This window comes from Chlamydotis macqueenii, chromosome Z (assembly GCF_036417535.1).
Source record: "Chlamydotis macqueenii isolate bChlMac1 chromosome Z, bChlMac1.mat, whole genome shotgun sequence".
Lineage (NCBI taxonomy): Eukaryota > Metazoa > Chordata > Aves > Otidiformes > Otididae > Chlamydotis > Chlamydotis macqueenii.
The window spans coordinates 27,997,019-28,012,570 of record NC_141593.1 but is presented as its reverse complement, the minus strand read 5'-3'; the positions used below and the strand labels follow the sequence as shown (position 1 = coordinate 28,012,570).

At 37.3% G+C, this 15,552-nt stretch overlaps 1 protein-coding gene across 2 annotated transcripts in view; it reads right to left on the bottom strand.

The window, feature by feature from the left end:
- Positions 1-2,076: 2,076 nt before the first annotated feature.
- SMARCA2 (SWI/SNF related BAF chromatin remodeling complex subunit ATPase 2) overlaps positions 2,077-15,552 on the bottom strand; it is a 124,765-nt gene continuing 111,289 nt past the window's right edge. For both annotated transcript variants that reach the window (XM_086770957.1, XM_086770956.1), the window contains 5 exons: positions 9,750-9,855; positions 8,900-9,001; positions 4,930-5,062; positions 3,636-3,778; positions 2,077-2,989 (listed from right to left, as the gene is read on the bottom strand). In XM_086770957.1, coding sequence (XP_086627083.1) covers positions 2,954-2,989; positions 3,636-3,778; positions 4,930-5,062; positions 8,900-9,001; positions 9,750-9,855 — 520 coding nt within the window. In that variant the 3' untranslated portion in view covers positions 2,077-2,953. The remainder of the gene's footprint in view (positions 2,990-3,635; positions 3,779-4,929; positions 5,063-8,899; positions 9,002-9,749; positions 9,856-15,552) is intronic.

The following is a 15,552-nucleotide window of genomic DNA, read 5'->3' as shown; positions in this document are numbered from 1 at the left end:
TTCAAATCCTAAGCAAAATAACAGAACCAACTGCAGTGGAAGCATAGGCATGACTTAACAGTCATAAATCAATTTGTATCTAATGATAAAAATAATTGCATTTTTTCTTGAAACTCAGAGGGGAAATAAAAAATATTCCGAAATTACTTAAACCTGATAAAACAAAAACTGCACCTAGGAATTCAAATGTATTTCTTCATGTAAATTGATATACTCATATGGCTTACAGACTAAAAAAAGTTACTTTCATTTTTAATAGACATGTTGGGTCTTCTTAGTTCATTTTTATTCTCCACCTGAACACTCATCTGTAAATAACAAGTCCTTGAAAAATAAATCAAACTAGGTCACTGCAAAGTCATCAGGCACTCTGGGGATGGGTAACATGATACTGTGCCTTTTACATCTAAGTTTCCAGTTTAAATTCAGTCTAGGCCAGCAGTGACTAAAGCCTACTGCCAGATGTTTTTTGTCATGCATAATGGGTTAGTAGCCTTAGTTAATTTTGCAGTGAAAAAAATAACATTTGTATACGGTCTCATGAAACTGTCACTGAAGACAGAACGGCTTCTGCAAAATAAACTATCCCATATGACAGAATCATAGAATGGCTGAGGTTGGCAGGTTGGAGGTCATCCGGCCCAACCCCGCTGCTCAAACAGGGCCACCTAGAGCCAGTTGCTCAGGACCATGTCCCAGTGGCTTTTGAATATCTCCAAGAAGGCAGACTCCACAACCTCTGTGGGCAACCCACGCCAGGACTCAGACACCCTCACAGTGTAAGTGTTCCCTGATGTTCGAAGGGAACCTGCTGTGTTTCAGTGTGTGCCCACTGCCTCTGGTCCTGTCACTGGGCACCACTGAAAAGAGCCTAGCTCTGCCTAGTATCTCCCTTCAGATACTAGTTCACATGGATAAGGTGCCTTTGAGCCTTCTCTTCTCCAGGCTGAACGGTTGCAGCTCTCTCAGCCTCCCTTTATATGTCACACGCTCCAGTCCTTAACCATCTTCTGGCCCTTTGCTGGACTTGCTCCAGTATGTCCATGTGTTTCTTATACTGATGAGCCTACCAGTGGACAAAGAACTGCAGATTTAGCTCACCAGTCCTGAGTAGTGGGGAAGGATCACCTCCCTGGACCCGCTGTCATCTCTTCTCCTAATACAGTCCAGGATACTGTTAGCCTTCTTTGCCACAAGGGTGCATTGTTGGCTTATGTTCAACTTGGTGTTCACCAGGACCACCAGGTCGTTTCCTGAAAAGCTGCTTTAGATATTGGTCTCATCAATGTGTCCCTCTGAGACCAATGGTATCCCTCTGTGAAATACACGGTCTTCCATTCAGTTGGAGCACACACAAATGGCCACCAGGCAAACTTATATACGACTTTTCAGTTGAGCTAGAAAAATCTGAAGCAGTTAACATACTGCAAGGCAGTATAAAGAGATGTGATGTAGACACGTACTGAGAAACACACAGTTCAGATACCAAAGAAGCGTTCTTATGCAAATCAACTCCTAGTCTTGCACATTTGCTACTCAATATATGTTCAAATCTAAGAAGTTTTGATTTTCCAGAGTAGCAACATCAACTGTAGACAGGTCGTTCAAATGTTTACGCTACCACATCTCAGTGCATCACAACCCCGATACCTCAAGATAATACTTAAAATAAACTGACTTATAGGTGGGCTGCACAACTAATTGTATTCATGCCCACTAAGGCCTATAGACATACACTTCCTGAAAGAAAAATAAATGTTTACTTTATTGTTTCATCACTTCAATTGTAATTAGGTAACAAACTATACTTTTATTTCAAGGTATTATTTTACTACTTCAGTTTTTAAATTCTTATTTTAACATGTATTGCATATCTTCTTTCCATCTCTGAAGATACTTCGAAGGTATTTGAATCAGTTCTTATTTTACATTCAGGACAGACCACAATGGACCTCTCTACAGGAGACATTCCTGCCTTCTCATCCCTACTATAAAAAGATTTTTGTGGAACTCGTAACACAAGGCTGCATCTCTTGAGCTAAAGTACCTCTTTATTAGGAAAGCACCAACACCACATTCTTCAAAATTACTGGAATTTTATTTGCCTCAGGCTTATGACTTGCAACCAAAGACATTGTGCAAAGAAAGCAAAGATTAAGTACACTTTAGGGAAAAGGTGATAATCCACACTGGTAACATAGAAGATCAGTCTGATGAAAGAAGCCATCCATTACACTATATAGATTGCAATATTCAATAGCATTTTTTTAACCCAACTTTTTTCATCAAGGAAAAAAAAGTTAAGCAAAGTTTACAGTAGACATAAATTTGATACAATTCAAAAAGCATTTTTCTGAAGATCATCAAGCATAAACTGGAAAAAAGTATATGGGACAAGGTGGATGAAGGCTAACTACTGTACATTTATAAGCTATTAAACAAAGTTGCATATATGTACCACAGTGTAAAAAAAATACAGAACAAATAAAAACTTTGAAAACTGCCTGATGAAAAATAAAATAACCAGTGGCTTTTAATGGCTTCTCCTGGTTATCAATGCTACAAAAGACTTTTTTTTTGTCTTTCTGATGCCACTGAAAAACATCCTATCAAATGATAAAACCAGGCACAATCAAACCATTACCAAGTTAAAACCAGCCCATAGAAATATACTATCAACCCACATTTTCCATCAAAAGCTTTTTTTGTTGGTTTTGTTTTCTTTTTAAATCTTTTGAGGCCCATTTGGTCACAATATGTTACATTTTTTTCCTTTTTTACACCATGATATCATATGTTTGTCTGGCACTATCCTAAAGCTAATTTATAGAGAATGAGAATACAGAAACAACCCAATGTCTATTTGACAAAATGAATTCACTGGGCGTAAAACAGGAGAAGGGAGAAGAGAAGGGGAAGGGGTCAGTTCTGCCAAGAAAATAAACCCTATGGATCACTCATCATCACTTCCGCTTGCTTCCGACTGGTCCTAGAGGTAAGAGACACAAGACAAGTCAGAAATTCTTTGCCAGCTATTCTGTGGAATTTGTTAAAGAAGAAAAAAAAAAGGCAAGCAAAAGAAAGAAAAATTACAATTATACTGACAAATCAAGATAGCCTTATGAAAGGTACTATGTTATTTAATACTTATTTTTCGTGACATTTCATTTAATTGCTGTAGACTTCTTTAGAGAAGGAAAGACACAGAGTCAGGAAACACCAGATCTTTCTTTCTATGCAGACATTTGAAAACAATTGGGAACTGGGAAGAGGTCTGTTTTCAGTTGTTGCAATAGCAGAAGCACCCAGCAAAAAAAAAAAAAAAAATCAAGCCAAGAGTTTTTCATCTGCAGATAAAACCAAACAGACTATGATGTTTAAAGGTTCAATGAAAGTAGGAACAGCTCCAAGAAATAAGATTCAAACTTCTTAGACCTTTTGTCTTTCAGGACTGGGACCAGATCTCATAAGCTCACCCAGACATATTTAACTCCCTTGCCCAATTCTCCCAAGATGATCAATACAGATTAAAAATGTGTTTAAGCATGAACAGTTGAGAATTCTGACAGCAAGCAGGACAGGGTGGAGACGTAATCACCGCAACCACTTCCACAGTCTCAGTCAACAAAACTTACATTTTCATCTTGTTCCTCATCACTATCATCATCACTCACGACAGGCTTGGCTTTTGCTCGGCTTTGCCTCTTCTTGCCTTTTCCTTTCTCCCGACCTTTTTCATCCTTCTTATTTAGCTTGATTTTGACTTTCACTGATTTTGCTGCAAAAAGTTTAATAGCATACATGAATGTAACTTCCACTTATCAACTTTTTAATGCTGTCTCTGTTCACAGAACTCCAACCCCTGTAGCAGCCTGAAAAGATATTTCCCTCAGTTCTTTATGCGGACTGTGGAACAACGAGGCAGAGGTATTTGCTTTTATTTCTCTCCTTCTTCATAGTCTCAACAATAATTTGTATTAAACTATAAAAAATAACTTCAAGTTGACCATATGCACCTTCTTTTCATTCTCAGAATGCATGATGTCTACAGGTAGTAGTATATGATCCTGAGACAAGATACATGTCTACAAGTATTTTCTTCCTTGCACATAGAAATGTTTCTCTTTTGTACAAACAGTCTTTTTTAAAATTTTAAACTACAGAAATGGTATGTGGAGGTGACTGGCAAATCTAGAATTCACATCTTTCTGAAGAACGTGTTAAATTTCTGATTCCAGAACACCCACTCAGTTCCAAATGAACTACTGAAGTTGCATGCTTTGCAGACCTGCATGATGTACCTGGAAGAGTAGCTCAGGGTCAAGTACTACAGCTTCTGTAACCAGACAGATGGAGAAGCTAGATAGTATGGGTAGAGGTACTAGGTGGCATAAAGTGGAATGAAAGGATCCTTCCCATATCATGTTTCCAAGTCTACAGGGGCTGAATCACTGTCCCCTCCTGCTTTTGGAACAACCAGAGTTTCACTTAGTCCTCGCATACTGAAGAATATTTGCAACACCTTCTGGTTCTTAACCAGGTGATGTGTTTTATATGTCACACCGTGCCTGCAGGTTGACAACCCAAGGAGAAAGACTGCCACTAGCCTTTGCAGGCACTTCTATGTACAAATAACATGAAAAGTACCAGAAGGGTTTATAAACACTCATGGCCAGTCAGATCTGCTTCCACAAAGCACCTCTGTGTTTTGTTTCTGGCTTAAAAACAGTTTAGTGTACTCTAAGAGGTATAATCAGAACATACAGTCAAAAGACTTAAGCTGAATGTGAGCATCCAAAGCAGAAAACTTAGAAGTTACTTTCACCAATGAAAAATAGAACTTTATAATCAGTGTCCATGCACAAGCTAGAAGACTTTCCCTTCCATCCTCAGATGCACTTTATTTTCAGTATTTAGCAGGGGACTCACATTCTGATTCGGATTCTTCTTCTTCATCATCATCTTCATCATCATTGCTTTCATCTTCACTTTCTTCTTCTTTGGCAATCTTCTGTCGTGCACTTTTGAACACAGACTGAAGAACAATGGAATCCTCATAGATCTATAGTATGAATGCAAAACTGCGTCAGAACTGTAAAGTCATGCCATATCAAAAATTCACAGCATTAACCTTAATTTCCACTGCAAACCCACAGCATATATGGCCTTTTCAGATAGAGTAATAATGCTTGTTGCATGAATTGTACAAAAAATGCCAAGATTAATTTTTCATGCTTTAGATTAAGAACTTTGTCAATAGTGAGTCTCAAAAATGCAACTCTTAAAATGTATTACATCTAAAATGTCCAGTTAGAGTGTTTTTCTTGTTTTTTTTTATTACTATGGGAACTACTGTGTATTTTCATTAATCGTAACATCCTTGAAATATTTGCAAAAGCAACACACTTCAGCAGTAAGTACCTCAATTAAAAAATGGGTTATAGTCTAGCAATAGAGTTGATAATGACAAATGGCTCCTTAGTTTTTTTCTGAAATTCAAAGTGGCTACAAGTAAAATAATTTATCCCAACCAGCTTATTCTTTCCTTTCTCTCAGATCTTAAAAGACTGAAAAGAAAATAATAATCAGTGCTTATTCTAAACTTGGCACATGTTCTCAAACATTCTGTACCTTGCTAAGTATCTTACTATCATAGTGCATCAGATTTTCTCTTCAACCTCAAGCAAGAGGGGACTCTCAAGAGAGAGAGGACTACATTTGGCTTTTAACACATTTCTCAGATGAACACAGTAAAAATCTTGTTGTCTTGCTGAATATCTGGGACTTCAAAATCACCTTAAAAAATTAGCTTGTACATTTTGTTTTGTAAAATGTCAGAAGCCAAGCACTGGACAATTCAGTACTAGATAATTAAGAATAGTTAACAGAAGGGTACAGAGTCATAGATTCTATTTGTTTTTATCATCATCATTGCTTGAACTACCTTGGCTGTCACACTATGCCTTTGGCTAAATTTCAGACTTTCTTGTATAAAAGGAGACAAGGTATTTTTGAGAAAAATAATGTAAGGATTTCTGGTTGCCACTACAATATGTATGTTAAAACCAATAAAACTGTTCTAACACATTGCAGGTTCAGCAAAATGAATTAGAAAAACTTCATTCAGAGCACTTTACATGAAATATGTAATCTCTCTTATGTCACTTGACGACCAAATCCTTTTTAGAAAAACTGTCTCTCACTGTGGATTGTTCCCCATTCCGTGACTACCGCTGTACTTTTTGTTATGAGATGTTTGACTGCTTTTGACTATGGTAAAATTTCTTTACATACATATAATGACTAGTCATGTTTTCAAAAGGCTTTTTTCCTATTGTCTTATGACACTAGTGGGCTGTGAGGCCCCACAGCTTCCTTCCTTGAAGTCAAATGATTATTGACTTTCTCTTATATCTACTTCTTTTCAAGTCAGCTATTGACAGAAGCCCCTGAGTACCTCCTGAGGACCATTTATTTTTTTTTTATGCATAGAACCAGCATATTCCATTGTTCTTAGGAATGGCTCTTTCAGCTAACCTTCCTGTCCTTTCTCAGACCAAATAATTTTCTAAGACAAAAAGAATTAAGGATGTGTGCAACATTAGATTTTTTAAATGCAGGTCACTACATATTTAAGCAATACTGTGACCCAAACTATTAAACAGAATTTCTAGGGAAATAAAGGGTTTTTAAAAATTATTTTAACCTTCTTAATTTGGAATTATTTGCAATATTCTGTATCTATTTTGATCCAGAAGAAAAACTGACACTGCTTCAGGAAAAGCTGTGCAAATAAGAATTTTCTTATTTTGACCAAAATCCAAGTCCAATAGGTTTCAAAAAACCAACCAGCAATGACAGTGGAACTTCCTTCAAAAAGGAAGAAGCAATGACAACAGAACTTCATGACAAATGACAACATTCATGACAAATCTTCCGTTTCAATAGACACATACTATTTTTAACCCCTTACATGTCTGTGCTTCATTTGACCATTACAACATGAAAAACTTTTCAAATTGCTGAGGTGACATTGAGGACAAAAGCCTCAAAATGCAAAGTTTGTCTCTCCTTGAAAACCCTTATAAGGTTCCAGCTCAGACGGAACCGCTTTGCTCCAAGGAAAAGCAGCATGCATCATACTAACAGAATAAACACGTAGCATTCCACCTGAAGTCACTGTCTACTTAAACAACTGCCTGAATTAACTGTTTGATTTTGGGTGCACACACAATAATCTAGTTTACTGAAGTGCACAAGAGCAAGGGTGAGGCAGCCTTAAAAATTGGAGAAGTGGTGCAGCAGTGTTCCGTAATTCACTGGAAATCAAAAAAGTGTATGAAGTATGAGAACTTACCAGAAGGAAACCTGAAAAAATCTTACATACAAGTTATTTGCACTTCATGCTATAAAAAGTAATACTAGCTCTGGTAATTAATGTTAGTACATTGGAATGGAAAATAACACTGCAACGCTCCGACACAGGCTGGGTTACTTCCAAACAGAGTAACAATATCTACTGAACATTTTTACTCGCTCTGGGATTATTCCTGTCAATTCTACCAACTCTGCCTAACAAGACATCAGTTTCCCATTAGCAACTTCAGTCATCCTGATAAATATAATTTTGTTATTTTTCCCAACTGATTTTTCTTTGCCTCTTTTTACCTCCTCTACCAACTTCTAGGTTTTCTTTACTTTTTTTTCCCCTGCATTTTTATCATTAGATATTTATAAGCTGTTTTACTGCTACGTGACTAAGCAGTAAACTAGCAATTTACATTTGGACATGTAGCAAAATTTTGTTCCATGCCTTCCTATCATCCGTATAACTGAAGACAGTAAAAATACTTCATGTACATATTACAGAGAACATTTCCTGTCTCTAGATAGTAAAAATAATCATAAAATGATGAGCTGTATTCAACAATCCTTCATAATTAATTGTATGCTCATTTTAATTTTTACTTCTCCAATTTTAATACAAATTCCTTGGATTAGCTAAGGGTCCTTAGTAATGTTTAGGAATTTGAAGGATGCATTAATATTGGCAGCAGCAGCCGTCACCTTACTTACTTTTCTTTTAACATCATTTTTTTCCTCTTGCACATTACGTGAGTTATCCTCACGTTCTCCGTTTCAATTTAATATTGTGTTTGCATCACACTATTTGGGCCTCATGTATAAGAACAACCATCCAAGACTATGTTTCATTGTATTGTGAGACAACTTTGTTATCTGTCATTCAGATATTGTAGTTTGTCCTTTTGTGTCAGTGTCCTGTACTGATTTCACAGCGCGGAGCGCATTCATGTGTATGAAACATCTCTTCGAGAAGAGAGATTTTGCCTTCTAAACCTCTGAGACTCATCTGGGATTTTATTATTACTGTCTCTTAAAATGAATGCTGACCTTTCAATATAAAAAAAATAAAATACCAGAGGGTTCAAAGAGTATAAAGCTTCACACACAAAGCTTTACTGCTGGACAAACCTCGAATCTGTATCTTCCATTAGTAGAACCGAAGAGTTAACTACGAAGTATTTCCTGAACATCCCGTCCTAAGCTGTACTGTCACATCTCCTCCTTCTATCATCCACTGTGGATATGTCCCAAGCTGACATATCATCCTATACGCACTGCCTGTTACCACAGATTCAAATACAGCAGCTCTAAACTACACACACATCAGAAAAAACCTGATCTCAGAATTAGAGCCAAAACTAATTTCTCTGCATCCACACACTGCAGCTGTGTCCCAGTGAATTCTGAATGTTCTAAGAATCTCGTATTTTTCTCTATTCAAACACAGGGTTTATATACATAATATAATAATCCACAAGCACTGAACACATGTAGGGGAAACCTGTACGTTTAACGCAAAGTGGATCATTCAGACCTGTGATCCTTCCAAATTGAATGTTTGAGCATTGTGACACAGCAACATGACATCTTTCTCCAAGTCTCCAAGACTCCGATACTTATGGTTGCGAATTCTTTCCTGTTGCATTTGTTGAAGAAATGGAGAGAAGTATGGATGAGCAGTGGTGCAGAAAGAAAAACAGCAGACAGAACACTGAATTAATAATTATTTCAACACATTAAAAACCTTCTCTTTAAAAATTTTACCCCCAAAACCCCACCAGAGTAACAGACTAAACATTAAGCAATTGCTGTGTGACCTGGAAGGGACAACGGCAATAGAAATGGAGCTCTTTTGGTAAAAGGAGTTTCAATTTCTTCTTTCTAGCACAGAAACAAAATAAGCTATGACATGAATGAAAGTCAGAGTTGTGACATCACTTAACAGGCAACAAGCTGCCTGAACACCATCTGCAGAACTGTGGTTGGATCTGACCTGGATGTTCCAAGAGGGGTTGCTAGTTTAGGGATGCCTGTATTCCTAGAGCCATTAAACCTCCGCGAACACTGGTTTTTTTTAACCAAAGATGGGCTTACAGAGTCACAACTACATCTTTCCAGAAAAGACACTGAGATGTCATCTCTGAAAGTGTCATTCATGGCACACTGCTACATTTTTATTTGACTTTGAAATAACAATGATATACTGCAATATACACTAAACAAGATTCAAAACAACGTGTGTAACAATGTTTAAAATCAAAACCACAAATACAGGTACAGGCAATACTCATGTTATAGCAATTTTAAAGATGATTTCAGGTTTACCCTTTTGTACAACAACAAAAAAAAATGGAGGTATCTCCACTTCCAGAAAAGGTTCTTACCTTTATCTTTTTGAAGTCCACTGGTTTCCTAATCAATTCATAATACTCTGGTAATTCTTTCCTAGATGGGAGCTGAATGAAGACTTCACTTAGCTGCCGTCCTGAACTGTTGAGGCAAACAAACCCATAATGCAAATTACTAAAACTTTATCACAAAAAACACATACACAAATACAATCTAATCATAAGAAAACAGCAGAAATTAAAAAAAAAAAAACAGAATTTTTTCTTTCAAAGAATCAGAAATTGAGCTCTCCTCTGATTTTTTTTTTCTGGTACAGAAAATTAATTTACAATTTAAAATATATCCTTTGTGCTGCAGTCCTAATATATCACCATCGCTATAGGATCATATGTGTCGAGGCTTTATAGAAGCAGCATCAGGATTTGAATCTGAATTCCATAGTGGTTTGCCAAGTAAAGTCTTATCCTTTTCCCAGTTTTGTTTTATAATTTTAGCAAGTGTCCCTCCTGTCACTGCAAGTTTACCTTCTTCTTGGTTATTTTATAGTTGTTTTGTACCTCCTCATCATAGCAAACCATTTGTTCACATTGATTCCCACTACACCAGATGCTGATTGCTATCTGACTAACTAGCTGTTACAACAAAAAAAATTCTTAACTTCCATTAACGACTGTTAGGTTTCCGGGAAGATCGTAAAAAATCACTACTGTCATCTGCACTTCTTCAGTCATCTGAAATAAAGTGATGGGTTATCTAAAGCCCTTTCATATTCTAGGAACATTGCCTATCACAGGTGTTCAGAATTCCTAAGATTTACAGATTTCGTATCGTTCATCCTTTATTAATCAGCTATTTTAACACTTCCAAACTGAGGAGTTTCGAAAATCTTCTTATTTGTGGCTTCCCAAATAATACATGGCTATAAGTCACCTGGAGTGGAAATGTGTGGACAGCGCTTATGCGCTGAGTCTTTTTTTTTCCCCTCTGTGTGTGTAATTTTTCTCACAGACAAAGTAGCAGAAAAAAAGCTCTGCTGAGAGGAACTGTAATTCAGTGCACAATTCACAAGCACTTCCTAGCCCACATTCACATTTCCTTCTCTCAAAGCTACTCCAAAAAGGCCCTGCTGTCTCATTTGCATCTTCGGATGGTAACTCAGGGACACGAAACCTTCACAGGAGCTGGAGCTGGACAAGAAGTCTGCCAAGTCTTGGTCTCCACTTGAGCCTCTCTCTTGCAGTCACCCTCCAGACCGGTGTGGGGTCTTACCAGATACAGTAAACTAACACCGAACCAAAGGCTACCTGAGGCAGTTCTGCCACAGAGGATAAGGATGACAAAAAGTACAGAAGAGCTCTGCCTTTTATGAAAATAATGAACGCATTTTCTTAATGCCTGAAGTAACAGCAGAATTTGAGGAGATACTGTTTTTCTTAGGGACCTGACAGACCAGTCAACAAGTAGCAATAAACAGAATTCCCTCACTTCCTAAATAGCTGTTGCTTATCTAATCCAAGATTTCTTACCACTCTTGATTTAGTCCTGGGACACTGCTGCTCCTTATACACCTTGCATCAGAGAAGATAATAATGTAAATGTTCTAATCGCAGTTTGCCAATCAGTGTCATTCAGCCTCTATCCTGGGCAGCAAGTGGCAGCTAGAGTATTTTTCCAGCCAATGTAAACCTAGAAACCAAAAGCCTCTGTCTCATCCTGACAACTTTTGTCTCACTTGCAGCAGCAGAAGCCGTTCCCCTTGCCTGCTCAGCACTAACTGCCAGGCTCCCTCCTAGACTACAGCAAGATTATGGCACATGCAGGAAGGCACTTCTGGGTGCTGCTGCTGCATGGTGAGACAAGGCAGTGTACTGTGCACCGCTGCCAGGGAAGGTGAGAGTGAATTCCATCTGCCCTATACAGCTGTTGGTGTAGATACCCAGATACAGACCACCTGCACCTCACACTCCAGGCAGTTACTAACAATTTCATCCAAGAGGTCTAATTTATCTGGGAAGCACTCTGTTACTGAAATACAGGAAGTCATTAAATGACCAGATAATTGTCACGTCAAGTCTTACAATTTCTCTCCTGACAGCAAATAATTGTGAAACTCGGGCCACTGCACCTCCCATCTCATTTGGTAGTGATTCACAACGCAGAGATTAATTAATTAATTTCATACTTCTGCTGTCAAAGTGGGAGGTGTTTATATTGTGGATTCAAAAGCACCAGTATTGTTAATGGTCTATATGAGTGACTATGTCACGCCACACAACAGAACCTGTCTTCATCTCAGACTGCTCTCTGAAACTGGAAGCAATACAAGGAAAAGCAATGCGTTACATACACACTACACAACTGAATAAATTAACATGTGTTTCTACTTCTCTGCAAACTGAGGACTGTATTGCTTTTTTTTTGTTAATAAAGGGAAGTGTTGAGCACTCACAGTTGCAACTGAGATGAATAAAATTTGTTCTGAACCTACAGAACACTAAGTAATCTGAGAAATCAGACCTCCAGTGCCAGATCTCTAGTGCCCAAATGGTGTCTTAAAATTTAAGTTTCTATTCCTTATCTGTAAAATGATAATAAAATGCTGTGAAAAAAGTTCTGCATCCGCAAAACATTCAGATTACCTATGAGCATTATAAAGAAGCCCAGGTGGAATTCAGCCGTTCCTTAAGCTATCAGTGCCCACCTCGTATATGTAAGGCACCGGTCCTGTGGAAAAGCAAAGCAAAGCAAAGCAGTACACTGTCGCACCATTACACAGAATACTGCAACACGCGTTCCTGAGGGAATCACTTTAGGCTTCCATCTTTTTTCTGTTACACCCTATTTTTGTGTGCTTGACTTAACAAACTTTAAAAAAGTTATTTTAATAAATCTGTCCAATATACTGACATGATACAGATGTAAGATAATCCTTTAAAAAATGTGAGAAGTTGCTTTCAAAGCTTTCTATAGTACAAATCTGGATTTGTTATGCAGAAGGACTGAATTGTCATTACTGTGTTTTAAACGTCAGCAGCTTTCTTTTAACAGAAATATCTATTTGAGAAAAATTACTAAACCACTGATGCTGGTGTTCTTTCAACTACACATCAGAGTTTAACAACAAATGGAATGATTTCAGTATCAAGGAAATAGTTACTAGCAATCTTATTTTGATCAAATTTTAGAAGATGTCTAGCATATTCGTCCTATTTTAAAAGCTCCTCATGATTACAGAACTTTTTATCTCATGGTTATATTTTATCTCATGGGTATTTTTTTTTCTCCTTTTACATACACACACTCACCCTTATATTGTATTTTATATTAAAAATATAATAGTAGTTAATTATTAAACAGCAATATCCTATTTTCAAAATACAAATCTAGCCAACTGTGATTTCTTCACACATTCTATTAAACTAAGAATGCCATAGAAAACCTTCAAGCTTCTGGCTGATATAATTAATTACTGAGAATCATTTAAGGCCATGAAAGAAAAAGCATTAAGGGCATGAAATATGCAACAGACAGCAGACTAGTGCCTGATTTTGTCTACGCAGATCACTAACAGCTTATTCTGTTCTACCATTTTTATAGAACCTCCTCTCACAAAGAAATACTACCTTTGCTCCTTTTGTATATATGCAGCTATACTGTAAATTAATGTGATCTTTTCTTACATAATCGCAAATGGTTGTGTTGTGGATACAACAGGAGAAAATTAGTAATTATTAGTGCAACTCTGATTTTAATCCCTGTCCTCACTTTTGTAATTAGGAAATAATAACCACAACAACTACCATATCAAAATCATGCGCAGTAAAAATCACTTATGGTTGCCTAGCAACTAGCAGGATACGTGCTGAAGGGAAGAAGGACTAGAATAAATTAAAGGAACCGACTGAAAAAGAACTGTGAGTGACAGTTCACTATTACTGCATCAGCTCAACATGCTAGTCCAATGCACGCTCACATAAAAAAATACTTGCACGCTGTGCGAGTTCAAAATCATTAAGAAACATTGGTCATTTAAAAGATATTTTTGCTTAGAAAAATATTTGTGCTGAGTGTTTCTGGTTTTCTCTCATTTTTGTGAAACTGCTTACAAGACACACATAAGCATGTCTTTCCATCCCTTTAGTCAGTATCATCATCAGTGGAATTAAATGTAGGGACAAACCGGTCTCATTTGCACGAGACTCCTTTTGTATTTGTCTTCCCTGGCAGTATGTGGCCACTGACCTGTTAAAAGTATTACTGCTATCAACACCCTTTCTCTTTTGGAATCAAATGGAGAGAAAAGTATGAGGCTGAAACTGCAAGACGTTCTTATATTTCCAGCAAATTTCACACTGTTAATAAATACTGAAATTCAATTTAGAGTGGGTAGAATGAAGAGTCTTGCATGCTTGCCTTAGTCAGAATGCTCACAACCAGAACCACAGTGTGCAAATTACAACTCCTAACAAATGCAGCTCACAAGGATGCTCTTTAAAAAACAACCGTGTGTGGGGGAGGAGAATTAAAAGAGCTTACACAGCAAGGCAGTTCCTCTGTATTTAAGAACTTCCAGCAGTAACCCAGCTATGTAGGGAGATGGTTCATTTTTGTTAAAAGTATTTAATGGTTCTTCATTTTTGGAACTGTCTGCAGTAATACATGGTGGACCTGTCCTTATAATTGAAACGGAAAGGTAAAAATACTTAAAAATATAACACCTGGGTTTGACATATGGCCATGTACTCCATAACTTTGGCTAGGCTATAAATAAGAAATATTTGCTTTGCATGTTTGAATACTCAAGAGCACCAGTTGGCATAATTAATTACTAGTTAGATTAGTAATGGCTAATTACATTACTCACCATTTTACAACAGTTAAAAACTGGCAACTTGAGAAAACAGCTGGAAATAGTCTCAACAAAATTCAAGTCACATACAAAGAAAAATATGCTCTCCTTGAGCTACGTCCTGTCAAAATTAGAATACTATGCACACATATTTAAGCATTTTGCCTTTAATGATGCAGTGATTAAAATGCTAAGCACAACAGCCAAGGGAAATCTCTTGTCAAGCAGGAAACACGGCCAGGGCACAACAACCCCACCCTCCAGTTTTCTTATCAGCTTTATTAAAATGTGGTAAATAGACACCTGCTATGGAGAGGAGGCTTTGTGAAGTTAACTGGTACACCATACAAGTCCTTTCTTAAAGACTCACAAAAGAGCAGAGACCAGGTAGATCACAAATTAAAATCACTGTACGTAATAGAGCTATAAGTGTCCTGGGACTCTTGAAGTCAACTGTCGCTATCTAAACAAAGCTAATGCAAACTAGTAGTAGCATCAAACTGACACCTAGACAGGAAACCTCAAACTCTGATGCAAGGCAGAAGATGACAGTGGATTTGTAGGGAAGCCGAAGGATTACAAAGTATGAAATATCATTCCTTTTCTCCACTTGATTTTAACAATCAGGAAAGAGAAGCTACATTTACAGTTTGTCTTCCTCTGAAATAAAAAAGAAAGGAAAACCTTCAAAAGAGGAAAAAAAAGTAGTTTGGGGGACTAAGCCTGCATGTGCCTGGTACAAAATCAAGCAGCTGGGGCTCAAATCTGGCATACAAATTCCTTATTCTGAAAAGAACCTCTACCTCTGGCAAAACTGTCCCTGCTTTCAAAAGGCTAAAGCATTTACACTGGATATACAAACTAATTTTGCTTTCTGCAAACATAACATACGTATTACACATGATTATCCATTTCTATGGGCATTCCTAATTCTAGAGGGAAGGAAAGACAAGTTAAAAGCACTGGAACTGGAAAAAAGTGTGACAATA